The 15,874-nt window shown below is 40.2% G+C and overlaps 1 protein-coding gene across 5 annotated transcripts in view; it reads left to right on the plus strand.

Annotated features, from left to right (window-relative positions):
• Window positions 1-15,874, plus strand: part of PIMREG (PICALM interacting mitotic regulator) — a 665,098-nt gene that overhangs the window by 422,996 nt on the left and 226,228 nt on the right. For 2 of the 5 annotated variants that reach the window (XM_078679326.1, XM_078679325.1), the window contains exon 5: window positions 1,368-5,089. The exons of 2 other annotated variants lie outside the window; for them this stretch is intronic. In XM_078679326.1, coding sequence (XP_078535452.1) covers window positions 1,368-1,542 — 175 coding nt within the window. In that variant the 3' untranslated portion in view covers window positions 1,543-5,089. Of the gene's footprint in view, window positions 1-1,367; window positions 5,090-15,874 lie in introns of those variants that run through there. One more of the 5 variants, XM_078679327.1, reaches the window with a different exon arrangement.

Here is a 15,874-nt window from a genome sequence, read left to right on the forward strand (position 1 = left end):
CTTTTAAGTTAAAATATTTAACTTTAAAACATTAATGTAATGTATGTCAGCGATTTAGTGTTTACGTAGATTAAATATAAAAAAAAAAAAAATGAAATATTCACTTATCCACAGGCTGCACGTCCTCCAGTCCTGGTGTTCTCCAGTTGGGCTCGTTCCACGCTCTTTGAGGCACGGGATGCGTTTGCCTTCTCTCCGGCCGGCTTTCTGAGGCAGCTCGGTTTGGAGAGGTTTAAAGTGCATATGTCAGGCAGGCCGTTGCAAGACTGCCGGCCAAACTGACATGCACACTGTACACTGCTGTAGGCAGCCAACAATCACTTCTGCTGCCAATCGGCTGCAATACAATATTACCACAGATCCCTTACAATCTGCATGGGCTGGCAGATGCAAAAATAAAATAGTAAAAAAGTACTTTTATCACGATTTTATTTTTCACTTTTTTGATGCCCTCACCAGAGGAGGCGATGTGTCTCCACCCAAATGGCGAACCTGCTTCTGCTTTTCACCTTAAAACCACTCTGTCTCCCTACATGTTAACTTACCTTTATCTTCATATCTTTTATAGAACTTCTCTCTCCTTGTTTCTTTTCTCTCTAATTGTGTTTCCAAACAGTTTGCTTCTAACTACATGTAATTCATACCAAATGATTTCTACTTGGCCCTGCTTCCCATATTTAATGATTAGTGCCTTTATAATTTCAAACTCTGTACTCCAATCAAAACCCAACAGTGTTCAGTCTTTGTTGCTTTTGCAAGACTAACACCAAGCAGTAACAGAAGCCAGGTCTCTTCCGGTGGGATTGCTAGTCTTCCTGCTGCCTGTTTTCTCATTCCCTCTAGTCCTCCAGATGCCTGCCTGTGCCACTCTGATCTGTGCCAGCCTTGAGGGACTGTGGAAGATCCAGACATTGGACCTCTGCCAAGCATGACTAAGGCTGCAAAGAGCAGCAGGGGTAGAGGCCAAGCTAGAAATGAGCATTTTGTGTAGTGAGGCCCGCCAAGCCAGAGGCTGGGATGCAGAAAGTGTCTTCTGAACTTACAAATGACAGACCATGATCGAAAGCATCAGGGCCTGTTGAACTGTACCGGTGCAAAGCACACAGACAAAGATTCTCCACTTGGAAAAAGTCATCCACCTCCTCGTCACAGGCCATAGCATAAAAAATGAGGAAGCCAAGAAACGTAATGTTTGATTTTCTAAGTACTGTTCCGTTTAGAAAAAGAAGGACATTAAAGATTTACAGTCCTGCAGCTCTGGAGTTGTCTGTCTTGTCCTTACTAAGCGCATGGCTTTTATTGAGTGACTAACCTTGACTGCTTGCTATGGCTGATCTTGACAAAATATTCCTTTTTTCCCTCCTCAGAGAAGAAGCAATAGCACACTATCACCGTTTAATGGCAAAAAATGTGCAGTACTTGCAACGCTCTCGAACATTCTCGAGGACCTCGCTGCGGAAGGGGGCAAAACGACTTGGACGTACTGTTGGCAACTGGACTGAAATTGCTTTAACCAGTATTTCCAACCTGGGAGCCCACTAGGCTGATTCTATGTGGGGTTCAGGCCACGCATCTCTCCATGTGGTGCTTCTGACCCTTGACGTGACCTTCATGCTACTCACTAGTAGAATTGTGTGATCCACAGTGAGTGGAAGCAGGGAAGCCTTTTCTTTCCTACTGATCTTTGAGGTTTTAAGACGAGGCCTTTAAAAAGATGATGGCTAAATGGGAAAAACACTTCACTTGTATGTAATGTCTTGTGTATCATGCTGTATGATATTGGTCGAGAAGAGGGGGAATTTATTTTAAATATATTTTCTCAATGTTCAACCCTATTTCAAAGTGTCCTTTTCAGACAGTTCCTCAGGGGCGCAATTCAGTAAAACAAAAATTTTTCTGATCTCTCTCTCTTCCCAATTTTTTTTCCTTTATACTATTTGGTTTAGCGCCTAATCTTTCTCTGCGGAGATGAAGTGATATAGAGACCAATTTTAGTTTTCTGTGGTGTGTAGGTTTGCTACTCTTCTAAACATTTGACCTACTTTAAGAAGTATACTTGGGCTACCAGACATGTAGTCTTCCAGCATTTTAGTGCTAATTTAATGTGATAAAGTACTAGGTGATGTGGGAGCAGATGAGTTGGTGGAGGGAGGATACGATCCGAGATGGATTGTAAAACAATAGTATTCAGTTTTGAAATATGAGGCATAACTACTCTTGAAGAAGTAGTCAAAAGTTTGTTTTGTTAAATAGTTAGATTACCCGATCTAATGAAATCGTGCAGTATAGCTGAGGAGGATAATGAATTTCCAAAGTTCTGATAGACTCTTCTAGACAAATTTTCATGAATGCTCTTGTGCTTGATCATGCACAATCATGTTATTGTTGCTTCATTCACATTTCTTACTTTTACAGTAGTAAAAAATAATTCTCCTATTCCCCGAGAGAACCTTTTTTTTTTTTTTTTTTTGCAATAACTCTTCCTTGCATGGGCGTGTTCTTGGCCGAAATACTGTTTTTAGTATTATTTTGTAAACTACATTACCACACAAAATGTTTTAAATCTTAGTTGGAAATAAAATTCTACAGGAGACTTTGCCTAATCTGCCAGAAGACCTTATCTTACCTGAAACGGCGCTGGAGTCAGGCCATCCTTTTGTTCAAAATTAACAAGATTCAGGTAATTAAAAATGCTCTAGGTGCAACATGTATATAAGAAATAAAAAAATCGAGCTAAACGTTTGGATGTTCATAATTTGTAGAAAGGAGTTCAATTTCTGCGCAAATGAGTGGTCAGTTCTTGAAATAACTGTTGTTCCTGACAAACGGCCATTAGGCTCTTTTAATGTAATAGTGGTCGCAGGAGCTACTGAGAAACAAGTACTGTTAAATAAGGTGATATAAAAATCAATAAGTCTAGCTTTTGAGTAACTATCTGTAAGAGACGTCCTTAGGAGCCAAGTGCCTTTTCTGACTGTGCTCTTTTTTTAGCTCTGTGCTCTGAAGTATCAAAAAATAGAATATGCATCACTTCCCCCCTGGAAGTTTCTCATGTGCCACTTTTTTCGAAAAACACTACTGTTTTGTATTTTCCGCAGCATTTATTTTATATTGTTGTACCGCCATTCCACTTGCAGAAAAATTGATAGTGGTTGGGAACAATCAATCCCCCACTACAAAGCACTATATTATTTAAATTTGATTCAGTCCTTGCTCCACTGGGTCCAGTTTTTTTTTTATGGAAGTGCTGGCAAGAGGGATTATGTATATTTCCACAGTAGTTCTGAATAGGTTTGTAGATCGGTCACTTTATTTTCGTTCCAATGAAACATTCATTAAGAGAAAAATGTAACATTTACGAAAAGTTTGAAAGCATTTGCAGTTAATCAAATTTTATTTTTTGTAAAAAAAAAAAGAATGATCTATGAGTTCTCTAGAATGCCCTAGTTTAAAACTCGGATCATTGCTGTGCATGCACATTTTACAAGTTCAATTGTACAACATGAAATTAGATCCTATTTATTGCATTTCAGAACCCATTCTACTTAGTACTAAAATGTCACCTATACATTAAAGGGATTCTATCATGCCATAAAGGCTTTGTGCAAATATTTGGCTATTGAATGGTAGAACTTCACTACCTAGATTTATTATATTGCAGTTTGAATGTGTTGTGCTGTATACTTTATGAAAAATATTCCAATTGCAGATAAGTAGTGTTATTAACATACGTAACTTTACCATATTGTATGATTGATGTTCTTTCCTATTCCATCTACTCCAGGTAGCAATTTTCTACTATTCAGTAAATTGGCCTCCTAACGGCTATGTTCTTTTTACTTACATGATCAAAAGAAATGGGTATATCGGTTGTTTACCTTTATGAAATAGCACCACTTTGATGCATGCTGTTTCTCAGATCACTTCTAGCGCATACACTACCTTATAAATTGATATATTGCAAGGAAGACATTAGAAACTGGAATTACAACTGAAAATGGCTGTTCGGTGAAGTATTACATTATATCCAGCCTTGGATCCAGTCGAAGATGATATACTGGACTACAATGTAAACTTTTGGCTTCCTGACATTGCACAAATCACTGATAATTATCCTGTTGTCTCTTGGTAGCCATGCATTAAAACTGACATACAATTTTGCCAAGGCCACAGTGCTGCTTAATTGTGTATGGTCTATTCGTAAAATTGTATTAGAGTATTTAGACCTGATGTTTCATGAACAGCTGTGCAGAAAAGTAACTTCTTTACTTGCTTTTGGACATAGTGAAGGAAGTTGCCGGTTCGTTTCTTCTGACAGTTCATATATTGTTACATGTAACCTTTATCACCATCCTGTATGGAATACTGAGATTAGCTGAACCAGAAAGCTTGGAGTGCATGACGTCACTAACCCTGTTTTCCTTTATTCCAAGTTCAGTGAAAGTCTGAACTTAAAAACGAGATTTGGTAAAGACAGCCTGCACATATGTCTGCTTTTAAGGAATGTGGTGCTAATGACTATTCTACCTTCATAGTGCTTGGCATTAACAGTTGTAAGCAGCACTTTTCGTCAATAATTATTTTCGGCTAAGGCCAGTTATTGTGAGATGAGTTTAAACAGCAGCAGAGAGCAGTAATGTTTACTTACTAATACAGCCAGGTGCCTGGCTTATTAGCAATTCTTTTATTCAAAGTTGTTTTTAAAATGTCAGCACTTTCGAATAATTGTTTGATCAAAGGCCTAATAATTGTTGCCTTTTATAATCCCTTGAGAATTGCATATTTCTCAAGATAGTTTTTGTGATAATATCTGTATTATCTGTATTTAACACATTTACATTTTTGAACCAATTTATTGTGCTTTCCAAAGTGGACTCAGATTTTTTGTAATACTCAAATTTCTAATTTGTGTATGGCCATTCCCTTAAAACATGTCTGAGAAAATAATTATATTTCACTTGTATGTTTATAGATAACAGGCAACTTTGCTTGAAGACAGCGACACTAAATTGCATGTGTATTAATGTAAAATGCTAATATTTTGATGTTAAAAAATGAAGGAAAATAAAACTGCACATTTTTGTTACAACATGTAGTGTTTTTATGTTTTGTCAACTTTCTGAAAGCAAAGCTTGTTTAATGTGATTGGATGTCTGCATGTAAAGCACACTTTAAATGTTAAGTACTTCTTCATATCCATGTTCAGTACTTTTTCATAACATGAAGTATGCTCACATCCATTCTTGCCTTTTTAAGGAAAGGCTGGTAATAGAGTTTGATAAATCAAAATTCTTCCAGTGAGCTGTTTGAGAAAATGTACATGTGCTACTGTGATTCTTTAAAATCGCCTGTTTTCGGCAGTCTAATCTCTGACAGTGTTTAGAGAATGAAGGTAAATATATTAGATTTACAAGGAACATTAATAGTTAAAAGAATTGATAGTGTGTAAGATGTTTTGAAGAATACAAAGGAAATACAACAGTGTGAGTGCATTAATAGTGTGGCTTTTGTCCTTAAAGCAAATCTGTATTAATCCTGCTTCGGCACAATTAGAAGAATGTCTAAATAACCACAAACACTTGTTGGCACACGTTGTCTAAACTCTAACAATAACATAACATAACATACTTTGTCCTAAATAGAGGTAGAAGGAAAGATAGCAGAATAGAGTGTCGAGTTTTCTATTTCTATGATTCTTGTGAAGATTACAAAACCATCATTAAAACATTTAAATATGTCTAGTTGTGAATTTCCTCTAAAGAACAGTTGTCTTCCTAGAAACCACGGGATTCTAACTCGGGAACAAGAAGAGATGCAGACACAGAGCATTGGAAGGCCCTGCCACTATCGCTGATGGGTCAGAGCCCTCTTCAAAATTATAAACTATCAAAACCAATGCCAATACTGAGCTTAACTCCCAGGAATCCTTTTAACACAACTTTATGAATGAAACATAACAGTCTGCTTTTTGAATTGCACCATTCAATGGTTTATTTCACTTTTTGTTACCTTTATAAATTTTGCAACAAACATCACTTGGTGTGCATACAAATTATTTACAAGTCATATAAACCAACAATATATACAATAGGTACAAAGACAATCAATCTAAATGTACAGAACTAACTCTCTTCAAAATTATAGCATTACCCATATTCACCTACCTACTGCATAACATTCCATTTGCTATAGCACACGATTTACCGAAAACTGAACACATTGATACGGTCCCTCATGTGGTAGAATGGACCACCGCATATAGTCCTTGTGACGCTTCAGCCCTCCTCATATGAGGGCAGCATAGCACTCCAGAATGTCTAAAAAATACTACGAAGCGACACACCTTAGAGTGACTAGGCTTACTCATTTTTAGACAAACCTGCTTATAGACTGGACCCTGCAGTGCTGTGTGAGAAGGGAGGTCTCCATGCCCAGTTGTGCGGCACAAAAACCTTCAAAAATAAAGGAATACACAGACTCCTCTTGGCAGTGCAAAGATAGCTGTTTACTGTTGCAACAGGGAGAAATACCTTCAACACAAGGACTTTGCCTCATTCTTTCTCAAATTGTTGTTTGCAGGCAGCTCTTTTTATACATGATTGCACAATGGTATATTACAACCATTAAGTAATAATTGACTTGCAAGTTACAGATTTAAGACTGAAAAAACACTCAAAGACCTGTGACTCCATAACCCCAGAGTCTGACCCAATCCATTGCACACTTTCAAGCACTCTCAACAGTGCTTGATAAACTAAGCATTCTTCTGCACGTAAATGCCAGTGCGTTCATGGTAAATGTAATTTAAGTGAAGTGTGAACTATCAGCGTTGTACACCGAAGACCTCTGTGTGCTCTGAACTAATTTACTTCTCTGCACCCATTGCCTAATCAGGCACCTTAAACCTCTGTGTGCTCTGGGCTAATAAAATTTTTTGCACCCATTGTTTAATCTGGTCAACAACTGTTTGGAGGCACGAAGTGCATGCGGTGGACTCGTGTCAAAATCATAAATACTTTCAAGCTAACTAAACACAATTCAGAATTTGACTGCAACCCTTTCAAGTTTCCTAATCTATTGTGTCCGCAAGTGAACTTTTCACCTTGTGTCGGTGCAAGATTTGTCACTAAACTGGTTTTTAACCACGAACAGGGGTGTATTTTCTGCGTGAGTTTGTTGTTGTGTCACATTGTCGTGTGCTATGTTTTCTATGGCGTATTTATTTTGTACATTTCCTGCAATAGCCTTATGTGGCGGTAACCTGAGCGATGACGCACAACCTGCGACCAACACATTGGTATGCACCTGGTGTCGCATAACCAGAGAAATGGGGTGGGAAAAAGGACTTACACCAAAAGCAGCACTGTGGTGCAGGAACAAATTGGGCCAGGTGAACACCCACTCGGATTCCGGACATGGGACCTGATAGGCCGGTCCACTCTGGCAGACAAATGAGACGTGATCGGGATAGTCGCATCTGAGATGAGTATGATATGGCTCCCAGACAGATGTTCAGGCACTTAAAACTCTGCCCTGCACTTCGTGCCCAGATTGCACCTGAGGAGTACGCAATGGAGGAGTCCCCCCGGAGAGATGGCTGCCGAGGCAATCTCTCACCTTTATAATCTTTAGGGCGAACTCACTGGGTGACCTGCTACGAGAACACTAGTGAGCAGACGTAGGGAACTTAGACGACAAAGACTGGAGAGACTCTTTACAATTTCCCCGTGAGTTGGCCATGCAAGCGCACCTCCAACTGATACAACTAAATATCTAATTTCTAAAGACAGTGGTCCTTAGACAGTTTCAGATAAGGTAAGGAGTAAATATAGACTAAATAGTTTCTATATTCTTTGTCCAGCCGGACAGAATTTAATATTTAATAAGTAAATGATCAACAAGTTTTTACAAAAATTCAAGTGGTACACAACTTGCGTCCTACTACCACATTGGACAAAACAACATATAAGAAAGGGTTCAGGCAAGGAAGAACAGTCTGCGAACCATACAATATAGCAGACTGTAAGAGCAAGAGTACACTAGCGAAGAAAAGTGTATACAATGTATTTACAAGCATATAGTGTATATATTGTCGACAGCATTTCGATCCCTTCGAGGGAATAGAGGGAATCCTCTTCAGGACATTGTATTCATGCCTGTATGCATTACATTTAGGACAGTACCGAAAATTCTGTCCACAAACTTTTGGCAAAATTGCTACATACAACGCAAACCAAGGAAGAGAAAGGAAAATAAGGTTCAGAGGAGGGAAAATGAAAAAACATATAATTAATGTGGGCATGGGTAGAGCACACAACATCCAGCACAGCACAGGATCTACTACATCAGGACATTGTTACATAAAATAGGGCATGCAGATCATGATCAGTACTAGCGAAGATGCAAGCATAGTGGAACCTTCCTCCACACACTGTTGGACTGTCCAAATCTGGGACAATGTTAGCCAGGGATACTGGCCAGGTTAGAGACCATGGTGAGTAGACAAATAGATGGCAGTTACCCCTGGGTATCCGGCATGATCGTACAACACATCACATCAACCTTGTGCTGCTGTTGGTAAAAAAGGAAATGCTACGTATGTGAGGGAAGGCAGACAAAACTCAAATCCAACACTGGGCGCAGAAAATTCATGAATGCAGATCAATTGAACAATTGGTCTACAGGGTTAGACGATTCTCAAAAAAGTTTGGGAAAGTATGGGACTCTGGAGAAGGCAAGCCCAATCAGGACAAATGGTGGAGTATTGGTGTTTCACATCAGCAAGAAGCGGAATTCAGCCAAAGACTGAAAGGAACAACTTGTGTTAGTCAGGCCACCAGTAGAGACATATTGCCCTCGGAACTACTCCCAAAGAGATTTAAAAGGATTCTGTGGTAACCAGAGTCGAGGTACAGCGGGGCAAACATGCGGTCATGCTGAGTTCTGATTCAACATCACCGACTTGACTCCCTTCATCTCTGCCGATCTTCTCATGGTGCATTTTCACAAAAGTTGGCAAACAGTGCCAAACATTTACAGCTTACTCTGAAAGGCTCCTTGAGGGTCAGTAAAAGGGTCCACAGCACCAGCCAAGGGTTCAGAAGCTCTGGTTTGCCTCTTGGGGTCTGGGGCTCCAACTTCCACAATGCACCTGGTCAATCCAAGTAAATAACAGGTGAAGCTGGTCAGCTGAAGTTGTCCTTGTAGTGGATGTTGCAGGTGGCTTCTTCTAGCAGTTTTCTACCTGTTGCTGCTCAGGGAGTCCAATCCTTTATCTTTGATGACCGACTAAGTCCTTCTGTTGTGGAGCCCCTAGAGTGCAGCAGGTGTAGACTTTCTGAGTGCAGACCTCTCTAGTGCAGTCACAGGGTCCAGCTGGGCAGTACTTCTTCCACAGATGTTTTCAGCCTGCGATCTGAGGTGCTCTTGCATCTCTTCCATATTTATTCTCCATTCTGGGCTGGCAAAGGGGGTGGAGGGGCCAATGGAGTTGAAGTTGCCACCCTCTGCCATGATAACTTCCTGTGAAGTGTAGCATATTTATCTCCCAGAATGCACATCTCAGAGAAAATCTCTCCTTGGAGTTCAGGTCTAGCTAACCCAAGACTCTCCTTCCAGGCCATTTCCTATTCTAATTAGAGGGCCTCCCCATCTGGCTGGGAGTCAATGAAGTGGTGGTTTGCCTCAGTCCTGTGGCATCTGGACTTCTCCATTTGAAGACCAGTTTTTTCCCCCTATCCCCTTCTTGTCTCTGGCTTATCCAGAAATCAGACCTCTGACCAAATGACTATTGTTTCAGGCCCAAGTCTCTTCTCACCTAATCAGAGAGCAGCTTGACTCTGACTGTCAATGGCTGGCTAATTAAAAGAGGCTGCTACTGGACTGCTTTAGGTAACTTCAGGTAAGTAAGTTCTTTCCTACAGTAGTTAAAATAAATCCAGCTTTGGAAAGTTGTTTGATTTATTCTAATTATTATTTTGATACTTTGAAGTAGCTTGCTAGCTCACTCCTGTTTAAAGTTAAAAGTGCCTTCCCATGTTAGCCTTTGGAGCTAGCAGCACCATACCCTTGGGGCACCTAGGGCAGACCTTCGAGGTGAGTTAAATGTAATTAAAAAGTAGTCCTAAAATTTTGGAAGTACTTTTAATTCCAAAGTCGAATTTGAACACCGTTTTATTTTAAAATCAGCCTGCAAGGCAGGGATGGCTTTAATATGAAACCAGACACCCTGCAGTGCATTAAGTCCACTAGAGTCTCTAAACCTATATGCCCTACCATATACTATGGACTTACAGGTATGTTATCTGAACTAATTGTAAATGCACCCATTACCATATACCTTTTAAACAGAGCCACTGGCAAATTCATAGTTGGCTATCACTAGTATCCGTCAAAAAATGGGGTGGAGCCTGAAAACAATGGGTATGCAGTTCCTTAAGGTAGAGAGAATGTGGTTGGCCATAAACTGGGGAGTCTGACTGAGAGGTGCGATTCCTGAGGAAAAGGAGCCATCACATACGCAATTAGTTAGCGATAATGCTTCCTCGAGTGGGAGCAGGGTCAACGCTGACTAACGGTGCTAAAATAGAGATAAGGGTAAGATGTGCTGGAGTCGCCTCAATGTAGAGGTATGCATTCTGTTGGGGAGACCTTGAACAAACCACGCAGCGCTACTGGCAGCATCATGGTGAAAAATCCATAGGACGATCTAAATGATCTCTGCTGCCTCGAAAGTGGAGGAGCGAGTGGGCGGGTCGTCATAAGCACCCATGTCCAATAATGTCTCGTGGTCAATGTGGCCATTACCGTTTTCCCTATATTAGCATGAGCCTGTTTCAGACTGTCTTCTGCTTTGCTCACGTTACTACACAAACTTATTTAGCTTTGTACCACACTGTAACTTTCACAAAGAACATGCTGTTGTTTTTGGGTTCTGTTCTTTCCTGGGATTTAGTCTGAAAATTGCAGACCAGGTCGAACAACACTGCTCCTTGTTATTCTGTTCAGGTCAGGCCCTAGCACCTAAACAAAACAAGCAGATGCAGTTGTTGTTTGGAAACATGTACTTTGGTCATAAAGGTATTCAAGGGGAGATAACACACGCTTTTGGAGATGGATCTTGCCTGTGAAAGGAGCGTGACAGCACCTGTGATTTAGATCTTCCAACTATAGACTAAGGTATGAGGTCTGCTGTTAACACCCGGAGATCTTCTGGTATATAATAACATGGCTTCTATAGAAGGGGAGGGAGGTTAGGTTACACTGTCGTATATAATGACATGACCTTTTATGATTTACTTGCTTTGCTAACCGTATTCGTGTTAGTTTTTTTTTACTTGTGGCAGGTATATTGAATACTAGAGAATAATACTTAAAATAAAGATTTTAAACTTTTCTCATGTCTCTGTCCGATCTTATTGTGGACTGGTACGAGAGTGAGAGAAAGTGTGTGTTCTGCAACCGCAATTCCTGAGAGGGTTCCTCTGTGAGTAAGACACTATAGCTAGTCAGTCCCCGGGCTCATGGTTACTCAGGTGGTAGGAAAACTCAGTCCTTACCTACTAAGGTTCCAAATTCTCAAGCATAGTTCTGTGACTCTGCAGAATCCCTGCAACAGTAGCTAATACCTATCAGGTGGATTTAACCATTGAGTACAGTAAAGCTAGACTGTGTCTCGAAAATGCAAGTGAGAGCGCCATCTTGAAAAAAGTGGCCACTAAGAGGGTGGAGGGGGTCTTCTGATATCAATAGCGCCCCCAGTGTAATGCTACAGGCATTTATATACCTTGTGAGATCATATTGTGACCATTGACTCCATGTTGCTTTAATTCACGGTTTCATCTTGTCTGTCTGACCCTGCCTTTCCTCTGCGGATGCTTGCAGGCCTGGGTTACTTGCCCACACACAGAAATATTGATCTTTTGATCTTTTCACTACACCGAGTGGGAGAGAGAAGCTGCTAAAACACAGTGGGATTGCATAGCCCATGAATGAGAAAGTGAAGAACTTTGCCTCGGCTCTCATCAGAGCCTGGCCAGCTCTAGTGAGTGATCTCGATATAGAGTGTAGTCAGCACCTACAGTGCAAATGAAGGAAGGTGGAGATTCTAGAAGCCTCTCTTTGTTAATATAGACATTTCTATGGGATGGGCTCACTGCCTAGAAACCTTTTCCTGGTTGAGGACTCCTGCCAATAAAATTACTGGGTTCCCCAGTTGTGCTGGCAAAATGATGCAAGACAAACAGTTGGTGCATACAGTTTATCTTTCTATGCGTTTATTCTTGTGCATTTACATTTACTATATTCATTTACTTTGCACATGTATTATTGCCATATATTTGATACATGGGAACTTGCTGCAATAAATATTCCTCTTTGTCAGTCAGTCAGTCAAAGATAAGTTTATTATGACCATAGTCATTTAAACAGGTGCAAGAGGCGATATCAAAAAGGTAAAATTATTCACATCAAAACATTTAAAACATTATACATTAAAATTAATCCAATATAAGTTAAAAACTCTTACACACACATCTTCATTTGTTCACAACCTAAAAATGTCAAATTAAGTTACATTTCTGCATTTATGATTAAAACCTATTCAATTCCCTTCTGCTAGTGAAATTGCATTAAATTAAAATACTTTTAGCTCCTAGATCTTATTCCCGGTTTCTTAGATCACTCAGTACTACTTTTATGTATTTCCCAAGAGCAATTGCAATATCAATGTTCGGGATTTCAGTTAATAAGTTGGCTGCCTGCACTCTAGAGTTTATAGCATATTTTAGGAACACTGGTCGTAGCCACCGTTTCCGCTGTTCCAATAGAGACAGGCAATCGAGGAGTATGTGAACCCAGTCTCCTTTGCATCCCAAATTACACTTGCAACACCCATTTTGGTCTAACATTTTCATTCTCAGATCTTTATTTGTTAACAATGGGTTTATACCAACCCGCAGCCTTAAGATCTCCTGCCTAAAGCCACGGTTGGGTAGGCGCTCTAGATAAGGGAATCAATTTTCATTTATCCAAGCGCCCATCATATGTGATACTGATTTCTTTTCCGCTAAGTATTCCATATCAGTCTTTTCCGATATTTCCTTCCCCTTTAATTTCAACTCACTCCTAGAACAGAGGAGTTGATGTGTTTCCTGGTTCACCTCTACATTTAATCTTTTACAGATTCGGGTTACTCTTTCCCTACACATTTTTGCCCATTTTAGGTTACTTGATTGTATTTCCTTCCTGCACCATTGTGCTACTTTTTGTCCTTCTGGGTCTTCCATTCGTTTCCAGAGTCTGAGTATTGCCATTTGAGTTAGTATCTCCCAGGACTTAGTGCCTATTTCTCTTCTTATAGCTTGCACCATAGCGGATTGTGGGAGAGAAAGGAGTCCTTTGAGGCATTTTCCCTCCATCAAGTCCCAGGCTCCCTTGCCGCTCAAATAAAGGATTTCTGCCCCGTACAGAACTTGGGGGGGGTATCATTGCCTCAAAGGCTCTTAACATTGGTCGATGTGACATCTCTCCATAATCCCTATTGAATATTTTTAGGCCGCATATCGATGTATGTGCTTTGGCTTTCTGTGATTCCAAATGCGTATCCCATTTTAGTCTTTTGTCAAACCATATCCCTAGGTAGCGATACTCATTAACCGTCTCCAGTTTAAGCTCACCTAGGTACCAGTTATATTTGCTTATTTTTTTCCCCAAAGCAAAGAACTTTGGTTTTATCTAGGTTGACATTTAGAAATTTACTAACACAGTAAGCGTTGAAGGCATTAAGCTTTCTTTGGAGGCCTCTCTCTGTCTGGTCTACTATAACCAGATCATCGGCATATAGTAGGCAGGACACCTTGTTACCATCCATTCTTGGGCTTGCACTACCCTCTACCTCTAGGTGGGCCGGAAGGTCTGATAGGAATATAGAGAACAACAGAGGGGCTAACACGCATCCCTGTCTTAAACCATTGTTTATGGGTATTTTTTGCGTCAATGAACCCATTGTATCCTTGATGACTTGTGCCCAGTTCTCATTGTGTAATTCCTTTATTATTGATAAAAGGTCACTGGGGATATTTACCTTCAACAATGTTTCCCATAGGCATGCACGATCAACTGAATCGAATGCTGCTCGGAAGTCAACGAAACAACAGCATACCTTGCCATTTTGTTCCGTTGACTTCTTTGCCATGGCCCACAGTGCAAAACCGTGGTCTATTGTGGAGTGTCCTTCCCTGAATCCTCCCTGTTCTATAGGGACAATTTGGAGCTCCTTTACCCATATATTAAGTTGATTTAGTACAATTTTAGAAAAAACTTTCTCTCCTATGTCTAGGAGGTTAATCAGGCGGTAATTTTGTGGGGCCTCCATACTTCCTTTCTTATGAATGGGCCTAATTATCGCACCCTTCCAGTTAAATGGCATTTTGCCATCTGTTAGTATTATACTAAACATCTGTGCAAAAAATCTTGCCCACCACTTAACGTCTGACTTTAGTATTATTGCTGGGAGATTATCAGGGCCTGCTGCACGGGTTAATTTCAGATTTCTTATAGTATCTTCAACTTGCTTTACGTTGAATTTAGCTTTTAGTTCTGCTGATATTTCTTGCCATTTTTGAGTCGCTACCTGGGCTATAGGTGTTCTTGCCCCGTACAATTCCCTTATATACTTCTCCCATGCGGCATCACTGACTACGCATTTTAGTTCCCCGTCAGAAGGGCTAAAGGCCGCCTTTACCAATTTCCAAAATTGTCTGAGGTTTTTTTCCTCAATCGCTTCCAACAGATTTGACCAACATTTCTCTTTAAATGACCTTTTTGCGTCGTTTACCATTTTTTTATAATCTCTTTTTAGTCGGGTTATGTGGTCCTGTCTCTCCTGGGTGAAGTTCTTTTTTTGCCTTCTTTGTGCTGCCCGAATCTCCCTTTTTTTGGATTGGCACTCCACTGAAAACCATTTTACTCTACAGGGTGGTTTCCTACTATGATTTTTAACCCTTTTCAGTTCTATTCTTAAACATTGGACTACTTCCTCTACTTTTTCTATGAACCAGTTCAAGGATTTATTCTCTAGGTTTTCCGGTTCAATTTTAATTTGCATAGCTGACAGTTTTGCCTGATATTCTTCCGTGAGTCGTGTCGTCACACGTTTGGGGTACTCAACCTCCTGGGGGATCACTTTATCTCTAGATAGGCTTCTTCCCCCTTGTATTGTTAGGTGTAAAAGGTTATGGTCCCTGATCTCTTTTTGTTCCAACTTGAATTCCCGTACTTGGGGGAAGTTCCAGGCTTGTAAGAACATGTAATCAATTGGACAATTCTGAGAGCCTATTTTAAAAGTTTTCCCTGCTGGGCAGTCAAGCTTCATTCTTCCATTCAAGCATTGGAAGCCCCTACCACCTAAGAAGTGAACAAGATCCGAATCCTATTTCGATATCACCCCTACTGGAAAAATTGCTGGGTTAATTCCAAACAGCTCTAACATTTCTCTGTTCCAAATATCCGCCTTTTTTGGGTTTAGTTTATGGTTGAAATCACCCATTATTATCACAGTATCCAATGCATATTTTTCTGCTACAAAATCTACATCTTCTTTAAAGAGCTTCATCTCATTCTCGTACTCTACCCCATTTTCCCACTGCATGTATACATTCATTATGGTCAGCATTTTATACTTCTTTTCCACAGTCAGTAATTCAATTCTGCTAGTCAGTACCCATTTACATTGCATTTTTATCGGTGTTACTTCTCTGAGCACTTTTGTTGAAACCAATGTCATTAATCCCCCCGACGGGCGGCCATAGTTCTGTTTCTTAGCCGGGCGGTTTACTTGTAGGTAACCTTCGTTGATCGGGGTTTCGTCGCATGT

This window comes from Lissotriton helveticus, chromosome 3_1 (genome assembly GCF_964261635.1).
Source record: "Lissotriton helveticus chromosome 3_1, aLisHel1.1, whole genome shotgun sequence".
In the NCBI taxonomy this organism is placed as follows: domain Eukaryota; kingdom Metazoa; phylum Chordata; class Amphibia; order Caudata; family Salamandridae; genus Lissotriton; species Lissotriton helveticus.